Below are 14,431 nucleotides of genomic sequence, written 5' to 3'. Positions count from 1 at the left end.
TTGTATTATAAAAAACTAAACATTTTAATATTTTAAATTCAAAATAAAATAATTTATTTTCATAGTTATGATTTTATGACAAGTTATTATATACACGTAATATTATGTTTTTCAAATTATTTATGAATGTTATGATCATATTAATTATATCAATTATCTCATTAATCTTATTAATTCATTTTATTTGATAGGAATAATGAATACCTTAATTTTAAACAGGTATTATTTATGAATTCTGAAACGATATAGGTACTAAGAACATTTAACATTTGTAGTAAAAGCTTACAAAGTGTTAACATTGATTTGTGTACAGTAATTAATTTGATTGAAAGTTTAAAAAGTGTTCTTGACCAAATTAGAGAAAAGTGAAAGAAAATGAATTTAAATGTATAAAATTAACTGTGAATAAACAATATAAATCAACTGAAAATCATAAGCGTAAAAAAAGAATATGAAACTTCATAGATAAAGAATTATTTAAAGTTAAAACATTATATATAATAATCCATAAATTAAACAGCGCTTTACAAATTTACAATAAAGAATTGATGCATACAAAAGAAGTGAGAAATAATTTTAGATTGTTATTAAAATTTTTAATAGTAACACTTTTAATAAATTTACAAATTTACATACAATGATTTTAAATTTTAACGTTTTGGAATGCTTTCCTAGTGTAAAAAAATCTTTATGGTTATTATAATTTTACCAACTCATCTAGCACACCATCGCCAAATCATACAAATTATTAATTTAATAGACTACTGAAACAAGTTTAAAGAATAATTACAATTAAATATTTAGTGATTGATTCACCTGGTATATATCTTTAGTTAACATTATTAGTAAGGCTGCAAATTTGTAGGAAAGTGCATTTTTTTTCTGTGATAAAGATACATAGCTTTGCAAGTATATAATTTGAATCCATACATGAAACTTTTATTTTGCAGTTTTTTGACATTTTAAATTTTTTAGGACACATTTACCTTTTTTTGTTCATTTTCCAGTATTTTTAATTAAATTCAATCATTTTTAAATAAATTTTTATGCATGTAAAATGTTATGTATTAAAATATGTAAAATATCCAATATCATCAATCTTATAATATAAAAATTAAATTAAATACCATTTTAAGCGTATTTTATACTATAATTTTTGACATTTTATATTGCATTTTTTAAGGTTTTTACTGTATTTAATTCATAGCCCTAGTTATTAGGAACATTTGTAGTTGGTACTATAATACTTAAGTAACAAAATATATATTAAGAGATAAACATGTTTCCATAATACTTATGTTTATGTCCACCTTTCTTAGATAATTTTTAATGTGTAGAATATACTACAATTAAGACCTGATATTTTTTATAATATTGCTGTAATAGTTTTTTTATTTCTAGTAGGTATTTGTAATATTCCATCAACGAGGAGTTTTTACTGTTTTTCAGTACCTACAATAAATTAATATTAATTTCAACTTTTAACCTTATATTTATTTAACATGAAAAATAAAACAAATTATAATGAAAAATGTTGAGTTGTGATATTAATGTGAATTAAACGCTTGAACACAAGAGGTTACTGTTATACCATACGTGGTTATTATAAAAACCGGATAAGTAAAATTGAACAGTCTTGTGAGGCTCACACGTTGGGTATAGTAGGACAATCCCTCACTATATATATACAAACATAATTTAATACATAAAAAAAAATTAAAGTTGAACATTCAACATAATATTATACATGAGAAAAAATTTAAAATACACAAAAAAAAAAAAAACAAATATTATAGGAGAACTGCTTCTTCATGGTTGCGCATAAGGTCCAATTTCTCGTTCAACATATCCATCAATACGATGACCGGTGTTGCTCAAAAACATCAAGAGGTCTTGTTGCTGATTAAGGCGCTGGACATTTTGGGAAATTATATGAGTGGCATTAGCTCGTTCAGATCTTGATATGCCATCTCTAATCTAATAAATTTAATAATTTACATTATATTTCAAATTAATTATAACAAGTTTAGTATGTTAACCATTTACCCTGAGATTATTTCGTACTTGATTGAACTCCACTGAAAACTGATTTTCAATGTAAGTTAATTTACCTAAAACAAAACATGGCTGATTACTAATGGATAGCAATTGAATATAACAAATAATAAATTGTACACCAGTCACCAATAAAAATACACATTATTTAAATTCAAACAAAATATTAAATAAAATAAACGTTGAACTCAGGGCAAAGTAATCAAAAATAGATTATAGGTTAAGTTTGTCATACAGCACAGATTTTCTAGGACACTACTAATTTGAAATGTCCTGGATTATACATTTTAGTTGTTTCATAAAGTGAAATTATAGTCTTGTAAACAATTTTTAATTCATAATTACATGCACAAATCATTATTTATTTGCAACAAAAATCTAATTATAAAATAGTATGGTGTAATATAAAAAATATATAATTATTTAAATAAGCTGAACACAAGCTAAAAAAATATAAAACTGTTGATCTTAGTATAGGCATTACAAATAAAATCAAACAACTACAATAGTACACGGAAGCATGCTTTAAAAAAATATTATCAACAATATAATAAATAAAACATCAATTGTTTTTAACTTAAATTAAAAAACACACAGATTTACTTACTCATTTCTTAAATATTGTTGAACATATAAATCACAACACATATAACAAACATTTAGGACAAAGATGCAACATAAAGAACACATCAGACTTTCTGACTCACGAAGGAAATCCCATATATTGGGGTGTCGTCCCATTTGCGAAAGTAGTGTTGAATGAAATGATTCTAAGTAGTTGTTCGTACGATAGTCTTCTGCAAAAACGCTGATTAACTCTGGACCAACCTGGAAAAACCAATAATGATCAATATATCCAATTAAAAAATTTCTCATACCCTGCTCAACTTCAGGAAATTGTTGAACATACTGCATGATAGCCCTGAAACCATCATACATACAAAACCGAGGACATAGAGGATGACCCCTAGCGGCAGGCAGATGAGGCAGTGCAAGAACCATTCTGAAAACACGAGCTGCATCAGGATTCCTCTTGACTAAATCTAAAACACCATTTAATTTACGATGACAATACCGTACAATTGATTGGGTATAATGAAACCAGCAACACCCCAATCTGCTTTCTGGAAATGATTGTTGAACTGCATTCATAAGTCCTTTTTCAAAATCTGTAACAAACCGAATTAAGTTATAGTTAAGAGGTAAAATTTGCCGAATAATATTAAATAATGTTATGTATGTTTCTTCTGTCCGACTTCTTAGAAGAACATTCACCATTGGGAACGACACATCTTTAAATACCACTTGAAAAGTCAAAAAACTTTTCAAGTCTACCGGGGCAGCGGGAACAGTTTTGAATGTTCCATCAATTCCAACTGTTGTAACTGTGGCCAATTCTTCTCGGTATCTTCTAATTGCATCCAGGTTTGCAAAAATAATTCCTTCGCTTGTTCCATTTACCACTAATTCTTGTTGGTAAAATGCAGACGGTGGTGTTTGAAGGGTATGACTGTAGGCAGCATTCTCTGGTCGGGTCAATGCTTCAGCAAGCTCATGGATGTTCTGAGGTATGTATCCACCATTTGGTTGACGTGACCTACGCATCTTCATCCATCTTCTTTGTCCCTGCAAAAATGTATAATTGTTAGCAGCTTCTGGATATCTGAAAAAAAAAAATAATAATAACAATTGAAAAGATGAGACATGAGTGAGCATAGGTGGTTAATTGTCTAAACCAAAAAATTATAATTATTATAAATAATACAAATCTTTTTGGCATACTTTAAGGTTATTTATTTAAGTATTTTGTTTTTTAAATTTGTTTAACATAATTATTTATTTTACTAAATTGACTAATTATATTTTTTTAATAATACAAATTATTTATAATAACCAAATAATAATATATAAATAGGTATACAATTATTTAAATCAATTAATCTAAAGATACAGTACACATATACCAAATTTTTATTATTTTTTTTTTTTTTTATGATACCTAGGTATAAATATGGCAATAATCATATTAAGTTAAAAAATCTTTAACTATTTTAGTAAAAGGCATATGCAGTGAGAATATAAGGAATTAAATACTTATAAATTCATAACAGAAAGTATATATTTTAGGTGTATTATGATTTATAATAATAATAATATGAAGTTAATTGACAATTATTGTACAATGAAAGGTACATAATTACATAATTTATACCGGCTTGATTTATTTTTATATGAAGCATACAATACATAAAAATGTTCACTATAAAAATAACTCACTCTTTACATTATTAAAAATATAACTATAATCATATAAAATTAGAGAACTAAGTGTATTATTGTATTAAATAACCATAGTGAGGCTTAACAATTTTATCATAGTATAAATATAATACACATTTCTTAGTAGCTCAATTGCAAACATAAACAAATGAAAGTAGGCAAATACCTACTACTTAAAAAAACAAAATAGTAAAATAAATATTAAATCATTTAATCAACAACTTACTGAACAATGGCGTTGTTGTATGCAGTCCTAACTGATACAGACATGTTTTCAGGATCAATGCTTCTTGCACCAATTAATTCTCTTAGGAAAGGTACATGTAAATCTATGTCAGCAGGCCCATGGTTATGTTGATGTCTAACTTTTATCCTGTTGTCAATCAGTTCTGTACTCACTGATGCTGTACAAGGGCAATACTCATGATACCTACTTTTTTGACGCTCACATACTAAATACACACAGTTGATTGTGGCTTCACGTTTGTAAAACTTGAAACCTAAATTATCCACATAAATCTTTGATCCATGATGAACACCTGGAATCATTCTGTAGGTTAGTGGTACCTGATTCAAAGGGTTTTCTTCAACTAAATCTTAATCTTCAAGTACTTCTTCTTCGATTACTCCTTGTTCCTCTTCATCCAGTTCTTCAATGGGGTTGTTCTCATATACAACTGGCCTAAAATAATCATGGTCCAATAAATGAATGGGAAGACCGATTTCTTCCTCGATATTCATCATGTTTGTAGACTATAAAACAATTAAAAAACAAAGTTAAAAGTGACGAAGTGCGACAGAACGAACTAAGTCGGTGGTATGACCTATGGTCAAAGTTTTAAGTGACGAAGTGCGACAAAACGAACTAAGTCAGTACGAAAAAGGCAAGACCAGAAGTGTAGTAAGTACTAAGTAGTAAATATCGTGGCAAGACCATAAGTGTAGTAAGTAGTAAATATCGTGCAAGATCAAAAGTGTAGTAAGGACCGTTCAGTATGGGAGCTGAGAAGCAAGTCATAGCTCCTATAGACGTACTTCGTGATGATGCGGCCGATGCGGGTCGCTGGGTGGGTGCGATGAGGAACTGGGAAAAACGTCTTGCAAAAACCGTTACAAAATATTAAAATAGAATGTAAATAAGATAAGTTATTAAATACATAATTGATTATGTATTAATGTATTTATTTTAAACATAGTGCATTAACAAATACTTAACTCTGGTTTTTAACAATTTTAAGTTGGCCAAGTACCTACTTTAAAGGTAATTTTCCAAAATTCTCAATAGTTTTTCCAAAATTTTGGATTAATTGCCAAAATAGGGCAAAAAAGAATGAGTAGATATGTTAAACCTGAGTGATACTTCACTTAAATTTTTACCAATTATTAATTTATCATTGATTTTAAATTTAAATGAATTTTAATATTTATTTACTTAGAAAGGGTTTATCAACAGAAGTGCAAAAGAAGCAATTACTGCAAGTGGCAAAACATTGAAGTAAAATTATAATAAAATAACATGTTTATTATAACAGAATTATATAAGTACATAGTACATATCAATTCATCATAGGAATGTTTATCAAAAATGAATTTGGTATTACAAAAAATTTTGAAAAATGCTAACAGCTAAAAAAAAAAAACAGGTTGACAATCTTCATATTTCTTACATTAACCCTGCATCAGTCGCGTTGTTTAATATCACACAAGAAGTCGCGCGTCTACATTTGTAGAACAATCACAATTGTTGTCATTAATAATTTGTTATTACAAAATAAATAAATGATTTGACCAAATTATTCAATAATCATATTAAATGTATATTTTTAATCAAATTGTTGTACAATATTAATTAATTTAATATACATATGTCGAAAGTCCTATTACAATAATTTAAAGGAGTTAAAATATTATGCATGAATGCTTATAATTATTTTGTTAGTCTTTTAATTTTAAGTTTTAATTAGTATCCATTTCATCTGAAGATGTACTGTATTGTTTTTTATTGAAACAACAATCGCATATATATTTGAGGTGATCGTTGCATACCCATTTATAGCAAGTTTCGCATGAATTACGTGTGCTTTTGTTACGTGCTCGTCCACATATATGACATTTACCAACTCCACCTGGGCGTTTTGTTTTTACATTTTTTTCTGTTTCTGTTTCCTTTTCCAATCCTAATAATTTTCTCCCTTGAAATCTTATGGATTTTGGTAAATTTTTATTGAGTATTCGTCTCTCTGTATTTGGTCTAATTAGACAAAGTGCAAGTGTTTCCAAAAAGTCTGCTCTGTTTACTTTAGCATAATTCTTATTAGCGGAGTATACATTCAAAGCATTAATACAAGAAATATTTAATAAATTAAAAAATATTGTTAAAGGCCAACGTCGGGAGTTTCTAGCGACATCATACAAACTGCACATTTGATCCAAGCGGTCAACACCACATTTTGTTTGATTATAAAATGTAATAATGTCTGGTTTTTTTTTATCTCCAGTTGTCGGATCAATATTATTATCGTGATGAAGTGTAGAAACAGCAATCACTACTTTATTTTTTTTAGGTACATATGATGTCAATGTGCAATCTTTGTGAAATCCAAATAATGATGAATTTATTGGTCTATTTTTTGGGTCTGCAAATTGTTTTGGAATACATGTTTTATTACGTCTCATAGTTCCAACTACAGTTAATTTTTTTTTTTCTAATAGTTGAAGTACTAAAGGGAGAGATGTGAACCAATTATCTATTGTTATGTTACGTTTAGTGCCCTCAATCGGTTGGACAAGTCTGGTCACAACGTTATTTGGACTATTATTTATTTTGTAAGGCCCATCAGGTTGTGTGCCTACATACACTTCTAAATTGTATGTATACGCATTTTTGACATCAACGAGGGCGAATATTTTTATGCCATATCGCGCGGGTTTACTGGGTATGTATTGACGGAATGAGCAGCGACCACGAAAAGAAATCAACTGCTCGTCTATAGTTAAGTACTCACTAGGTATAAAATTGGTTTGAAAATTTTGTAATATTATTTCAAACAATTCTCTGATAGCAGCTAATTTGTCTATCTCCCTCCTTTGTTCTCGATCAGTAAAATTATCAAAACGTAAATTTCGCATTAAAAAACAAAACCGTTGGCTACTCATTGCTAAATAAATTGCTTCAATACCAGTACCCTTAGTGTCATCAAATAATTTTAAAATATTTTGCCGCCCTGATTTTGATACGCCCGCTAGTATAAGTATACCAATAACAGCTCTTATTTCTGTTTCATCCGTTTCCTTTGCATCACGTTCACGACTATATTTATTCTGAATTACTTGAATTTTGATGTTTGTACTTTTTGTTATTATTGAAATTACTGAATCGTCAAAGAAAAGAGAAAAACATTCCATATGTGATTTTTTATTTTTAGCGTTTGATTTAGGCCCCGGTAAATGTGTTATTATATTATGAGAACGTGTTCTACTATTTTGTGGAGGAACTTTTTTTTTCCACTTTGTTTGATCTTTCCCGATATAATATTTGTTTTGAACAATTAACCCAATATTATCATCACCAGAAGTGGACTCACTTTCATACTCATCATCAGTATATTCTTGTTCTGTATTCGAATCTTCGCACTGTTCTTCAACATGATCAGTTTCTAATTCTTCATCACTATCTACGCCAACACCTTCAATCAACTCTTCTTCTTCTTCTTCAAGCCATTGCTCAATAACATTATCCATTTTCTAAAGTAAAATTATTTTACAAAAAAAATAAAGAAAAAGTATCATGACATAGGTACAAATATTATAAATAATTTATATAGGTACCAAAAACAATAACATATAAGTAGATTATATTATATAAATATTATATAATATAAATTATAATGTATAACGTTAATATAAGTTTAAACTATTTCATTTTAATACAAATTACGGGAGTTTAAAATATGAGATGTAGTATAAAAGTTACGTACCTGAATCGTCGCGTAATCTACAATAGTAGAACATAAAACTTGATTGCTCAATATGCGGAACTACACTGAAAGATAAACTCCGAAATCATTACAGTTTTCAATCATATAATGTTGTTAAAAGGTATTTAGTTTATCATTGTCATTGGGTAATTCTGAAACCATCTAAAATTAAATTGATTATCACTGTACTACAATAGTAGAACGCGCGACTGATGCAGGGTTAATGTTACTTAAAAAGGGGCAGCAAAGTTAGGTTTGCTTCCATAACATACATGATACATCATCCTTTAACATGGATCATACCTACTGTTTACGATACCATTATTTTATCCAAGTACAAAAAATAACCATTGATCAAATAATGAAGTACCTACCTAGGTATGACTGACTTTTCAAAGTAGTTTTGATAAAAGTATTAAAATATACAATAATATTGATTAACACTCACATTTTAAAATTCTTGAATTTTGTTTTAATAATATGTTGTGAATACAAAAAAAAAAATAATAATAATAATAATATGTAATATTATTACTCATACCTAGGTAGGTATTATATTTTTGAAGACCAGATATACTTTTTTTTATAGGTCAGTACTTTTTTTTTGAGGGATTGTCTTTAATAAATAATAAGTGCTAAGAAAAAGAAATTGTACTCATTTTTTGAAAATACTACCTGCTAATAATACATGGTAATAATTTTTTATAATTTGATTACCTATTCATTTATATTTAATGGTTTCACGCCTAATGCATATTAATACAAGATAATATGAAATGTTATTGAAATTAAATACCTACTTACATAAGAAGCATTTATTATATATTAAATTATTTTTATTATAAAATATAAACACAACTAAAAATGTGATATAATAATAAAATTATAATTTAAAATAATCATTAGTTTTTATAATTAATAATAGAGTGATCAAATAAAAAATAAACAATTTATATAGATATATAGAAATGATAAATGGACAAAATAGATAGAATGATGTACACATTAGTCAATTTTCTCAAGTGACAGGTTCTTATGAAAGAGGAACAATATTTTCAAATGTACTCATCTTGGATTTTTATACCCAGTCATTATAGTTATATTATAAAAATAATTGGTTAAGAGAAATAGGTACACAAGTATTTTTTTATTAATCATGAAAGTATTATGTATACTAATGTACACAATTTAGTACAATAAATATTATAGTTATTATAATTAAATAGGTAAACTTGAGAAGAAACTGCCAATTGTAGGTAGGTAGCAATCTGCCATTTGGTTATAGTACCTATATAATAATACCTGTTACAAGTTAAGTTTATTTCCAATATACCTATAAGAGATACAAGTGTTAATAATTATTTAATATAATTACTAAAATCATCAAAAAAAAAAAAAAAATAATAATAATAATTAATAATTATAACTTCAATAATCACTTCACATAATTATGCAACTATTTTTTTTCTAAACATTATATATACCTACCTATCAATATTTGTTATAATTTAAAACAAATAAATAAATAATAGTTTCTTTTATCAATATTTGTGTAGACTGTAGATCAGTTATAACTTATAAGTTATAGCTAGACAACTAAAATTAATTTCATGCAAATCTATTTATTGGATTAACACTACAAATTTCACAAAAATTATCTGTAGTTCTACATTTTTAAATAGTAGAGCAGCTGAATATAATATTTGAAAAACTTTTGAGCTACTACTCTAAATAAATATATATACCAATAATAATAAAAAAAAAAAAAAAACAATTAGTAAAAGTAATCAATGTCTACATAACTAGTATTAATGATTTTTCATATTATAATTAACATTAAAAACTTTCTGTACTTCTTCAAATTTTTAATGGTGGCATTCAATTTTTTAAATTTAAATAGAGTATCTATGCACATCATATTAGTCACATTAAAAATTTAATAAAATAATATCTTGGATATTTATTATTTAGGTACATTAAGAGACATTGTTTACGATATACAATGAAGTATCTACATTAACCAATAAATCAAAACTTCTTAAATGTACTTAATATTAATAATAACAACAAATTTATAATACATCTTTCTACTACAATATTAGAGAAATTAAATAACATTTGAATTTCAGAATTTTATTAAATAGACATGTATCTTTAAAGGTAAAGTTAGATGATAATAAATTAAAGACAACTATCATTACAGCTTTTAACTCATCAATATTTACATTAAAAACAACCTATAAAAAAATAGTTACTGTTTAGTAATTAAGATTGGTAATTACAGTATCAATTATTGGAAAATATACACTTATTCTAATAAGTGAACTAAAAAATTTATAGCAATAATAAAAGACAATGAGTGCTAAAGATCCTTTGATAGATGCGCCAATGGTATTTATAAAATAAACTATAATATTATATTTTATCAAGTATATAGTATATATTATACTATATTATTAAAGTATGATCAATGAATTAAATACAAATAATAAATGATAAAAACCTAACTTTACCGATTAAAAGCTAACTAAACAGGGTGTTAATTTATAGAAGATAAAATTTCTTATTATACATTTATCGAGAAATTGCAATTGGTATGAAATCTATTTCTTATTTATTTATTTATTTGCAGGCGAATAAAGCGGGAATTGGGATTTTATCTAAATTTTGGAGGTTGGCATTGACTTTTTTTTTTGTTCTTATCAGGTTTGCTGTTATCACTTGTTATCAAAATCGGGAAAACTGTACCTTAAAATGCAAAAAAAAGGAATATAAAATGTCAAAAATTATAGTATAAAATTCATATTTATTATTATATTTATATTAATATTATACATTATTACAAAAAAGTGTTTATTTAATAATAAAAATGTTGATTGAATTTAAATTTACATTTGCAGATATTTATATAAAATGACTGCCAATTGTCTGTTAATAAATTCTTAAATGCCGAAAAACTCCTTTCAACATCTACAGATGTAATAGGAGCGTATCGCATAAAAGCGATGTCATCGAAGTTGAGATCTTCTGGGAGAGACATTCCTATTACATCTGTTCCTTCGAGAATTTTTGATATGTTACAAATTGTATTAAATCCCGTATTTTTTTTCCAATATATTTTTTAATTTTAACTGAACGATCTTTCCTCTTTCATTTGTAATTTCTTGAATTTTGTTTTGAAATTCTGTCACAATTTGAATAGAAACTGCGAGGGTACGACCAGACAATTCTAAACGAATGATAGTTTCAGGTAGTGTTTCAAAGTTAGATTTAATGTACGCTAAATTGCATTTTAAATTCCGATCAGCCATTAAATCTTGTACTTTTCCAATGGATATAGCGTCTTCCCGGTTGAACTGCATGACTACCTGTTTTATTAAAACGTAATTTTCAGAATAATACATGGCTGCATTCAACCAAGTTTCCCACCTAGTCAATATTGGTTGAGACGGTAATGGTATATTAGGAGGAATAGTTTTAAAAATTTGTAATAGATACGGTGCTTTTAAAAATATTTTTTTTACATTCGAAATGAATTCGTCTACTTTTGGAAAAATATTTCGTATTTCTTCTGCTACCCTATGTAGAGCATGGGCAAAACATGTCACGTGTTCCATTTTACTTTATTCAGACTTAGGACTGACAACTTAAATGTAGTTGGTGTGGTTAAAATTTGTTTTGTTTTCATATAATATGTAATAAAAATTAATTCAGCTGATGACAATACAAGTCACATACGTGAAACTTAACTAATTATATTGTTTTGTAAAATAATTAATAAACACGAATTAAAATAATTAAAATTAAAATTCGTTCAATACGCTGATGCCTGATTATAAGACATACGTTATAATAATAATACATTCTTATCACATCAAATTTTATTGCACAAACTCTTATCACGTCGTGAGCGCTTTGCAACCACGAACGTCCGTGTCTCTTTTATGTTAAGTTTAGAGTGTTTACCGAGTAAGAATTGTAGTGATTTTCGTCTAGAATTTAGGAGGATTTTCTTTTTTTTTATGTGGTCTGCCCAAGTTAATAGTTGATCTAGAACTAAGCCCAAGTAACGAGAGCTCGAGGATTTTGGAATATTCAGGTTGTTTAAATGTATAGGGGGTACAGTTCCGCGTTTTAATGTAAAAGTTAGATGGGTAGATTTTTCGTAATTTATTTTTATTTTCCACTTGTCGTATCAAGAAGACATAAGGTCTAGGTGGTTTTGTAGGTTCATGCCAGCAATTATTGGGTCTTTGTGTGTGGAATAGATAATTTTGTCGTCGGTAAAATTTGCAACTGAGGTGTAAGGGGTTGTCGGTTGATCAGCTGAGTACAGGTTGTAAAGGGTAGGAGATGAGACGGCTCCTTGTGGGACCCCTGCAGATATACGGGCTAAGGACGACATTTCTGATTCAATTTTGGTCACAAAATAACGGTCTTCAAGATAAGATTTGTAAAATAGGTAGTAGGGTAGAGGTAAAATTTTTTTTAATTTGTGCAAGAGACCAGGATGCCACACTTTATCAAATGCTTGAGCAATATCAAGAAGGACTGCTGAGCTATATTCTTTATTTTCTAAGGAATTAGATATGTAGTCGGTCAGTCTGTGTATTTGGTGAATGGTTGAGTGTCGTTCACGAAAACCAAATTGGGTTTGTGGTATAACTGATGCATTACTCGTATTTATAAAAGGAGAAATCCGTTTTAATACTAACTTTTCACAAAGTTTATCGAAGAGTGGTAGGAGACTTATCGGACGATATGAGGACGGAATATCAGGAGGTTTACCTGGTTTTAGGATTAGGATGATAATTGCGGTTTTCTATTGAAGAGGAAAATGGGAGAGTCTTATGATTGCATTTAATATGTGCGTGAGGTGTATAATTGCTTTTTTAGGTAGCTGCAGAGCTACTTCTGCCGTAATTAAGTCTAGACTGGGAGATTTTTTGTGGCGAAATAGTTTTAGGTAGTAATGAATTTCACTCGGCGAGACAGGTTTCGGTGCTAGATAAAGTAAGTGAGTTCACAATATAATCTTCAAATATATTATTGACAATGTCGTGGTGGGGTTGGAAGACTTGAAGCAAATGAGATCGAAAAAGTTCACACTTTTCTGCATCATTTTTGCACCAAGTATTATCTGATCTTTTTATGGGGGAGTTTGTGGTTTTTTTGTTTCAAACAGTTACGAGTTGCTCTCCACAAAAAATCATTTTGCGATGTAAGCGAGGAAACCCAAGAACTGAAATTATCATTTCTTAGTTGTTTTAAAATTCGTTTGAGCGAAGAAGTAAGGTTGTTGAATGATTGCTTATCAGACGGGAGACGGGTGTGTTGCCAGAGGGATCTGACACGTCGTTTTTTTGTTATGAGTTCACGGACATGAGTGAGAAATGGGAAAGAGTTTTGGGCTTTCCGCGGTTTTTTAATAGTGGAACTCCAAGCAGCTGTTTGGATTATTTCCGTAAAATGTTGGACAGCGTTTTCAAATTCGTTTGGACACTTTAGTCGGATTTTTAGGTTGATGTTTTGTTCAATTATTTCGTGGAATTTATTCCAGTCCGTAATACCATCTGTAAGGCAAGCTTGTCGGGGCCGTAGGGGAGGTTGAGTATCTAGAGATAGAAGGACTGAGGTATGGTCTGAGCATAGTTCTAAATAGTTACTTATGACACTTTGTAAGCTCGTAGGGATATTTACTACAAATATGTCTAAGATATCTGGGCGTTTATTTATATACATTGGCCAGTAAGTTGGATCGGGGGGGGAGCTAATATGGTATAATTTTTTCGATTAACTATTTAGAATTAAGTGCGTCCTTTTGGGTTAGACGTGTGGCAGCCCCAGGATTGATTTTTGGCATTTAGGTCCCCACCGACTATAAAATAGTGGCCTAAATAGTTAAAAAAGTTTTCGTACTGTTGTGGCGTAATTTTGTGTTTGGGTGGACAGTATGTTGCGGAAATAGTAATTGGAATGTGATTTAATTTTATTGACAGAATAGCAGTTTGCAGGTAGTTTTCTTGTATATTAGGAAGGGTGGTATATGTATAGTAGTGAGAATTTTATAATAATTGCGGCACTAGCATGGGAGGTGTTGTCAGGATGGTTTGAGGTGA

At 28.4% G+C, this 14,431-nt stretch overlaps 1 protein-coding gene across 3 annotated transcripts; it reads right to left on the bottom strand.

Moving 5' to 3' along the window:
• Positions 1-1,525: 1,525 nt before the first annotated feature.
• LOC112601645 lies at positions 1,526-4,905 on the bottom strand. 3 transcript variants are annotated; one of them, XM_025349373.1, is made up of 5 exons: positions 4,562-4,905; positions 3,131-3,718; positions 2,763-3,058; positions 2,047-2,111; positions 1,526-1,977 (listed from the first exon to the last, which is right to left on the bottom strand). In XM_025349373.1, the coding sequence occupies exons 1-5, from the start codon at positions 4,882-4,884 to the stop codon at positions 1,810-1,812; spliced, it is 1,440 nt and encodes a 479-aa protein (XP_025205158.1). In that variant the 5' UTR covers positions 4,885-4,905; the 3' UTR covers positions 1,526-1,809. The 3 variants fall into 3 exon arrangements, 2 of the variants coding, with proteins under 2 accessions (XP_025205158.1, XP_025205149.1); XM_025349364.1 differs by having other exon boundaries at positions 2,763-3,718; XR_003115062.1 differs by having other exon boundaries at positions 1,953-1,977; positions 2,663-3,718.
• Between the last annotated feature and the right edge of the window lie 9,526 nt (positions 4,906-14,431).

This window comes from Melanaphis sacchari, unplaced genomic scaffold, assembly GCF_002803265.2.
Source record: "Melanaphis sacchari strain LSU unplaced genomic scaffold, SCAv2.0 Contig0_pilon_pilon, whole genome shotgun sequence".
Lineage (NCBI taxonomy): Eukaryota > Metazoa > Arthropoda > Insecta > Hemiptera > Aphididae > Melanaphis > Melanaphis sacchari.
This window is presented reverse-complemented; position numbering and strand designations above follow the sequence as displayed.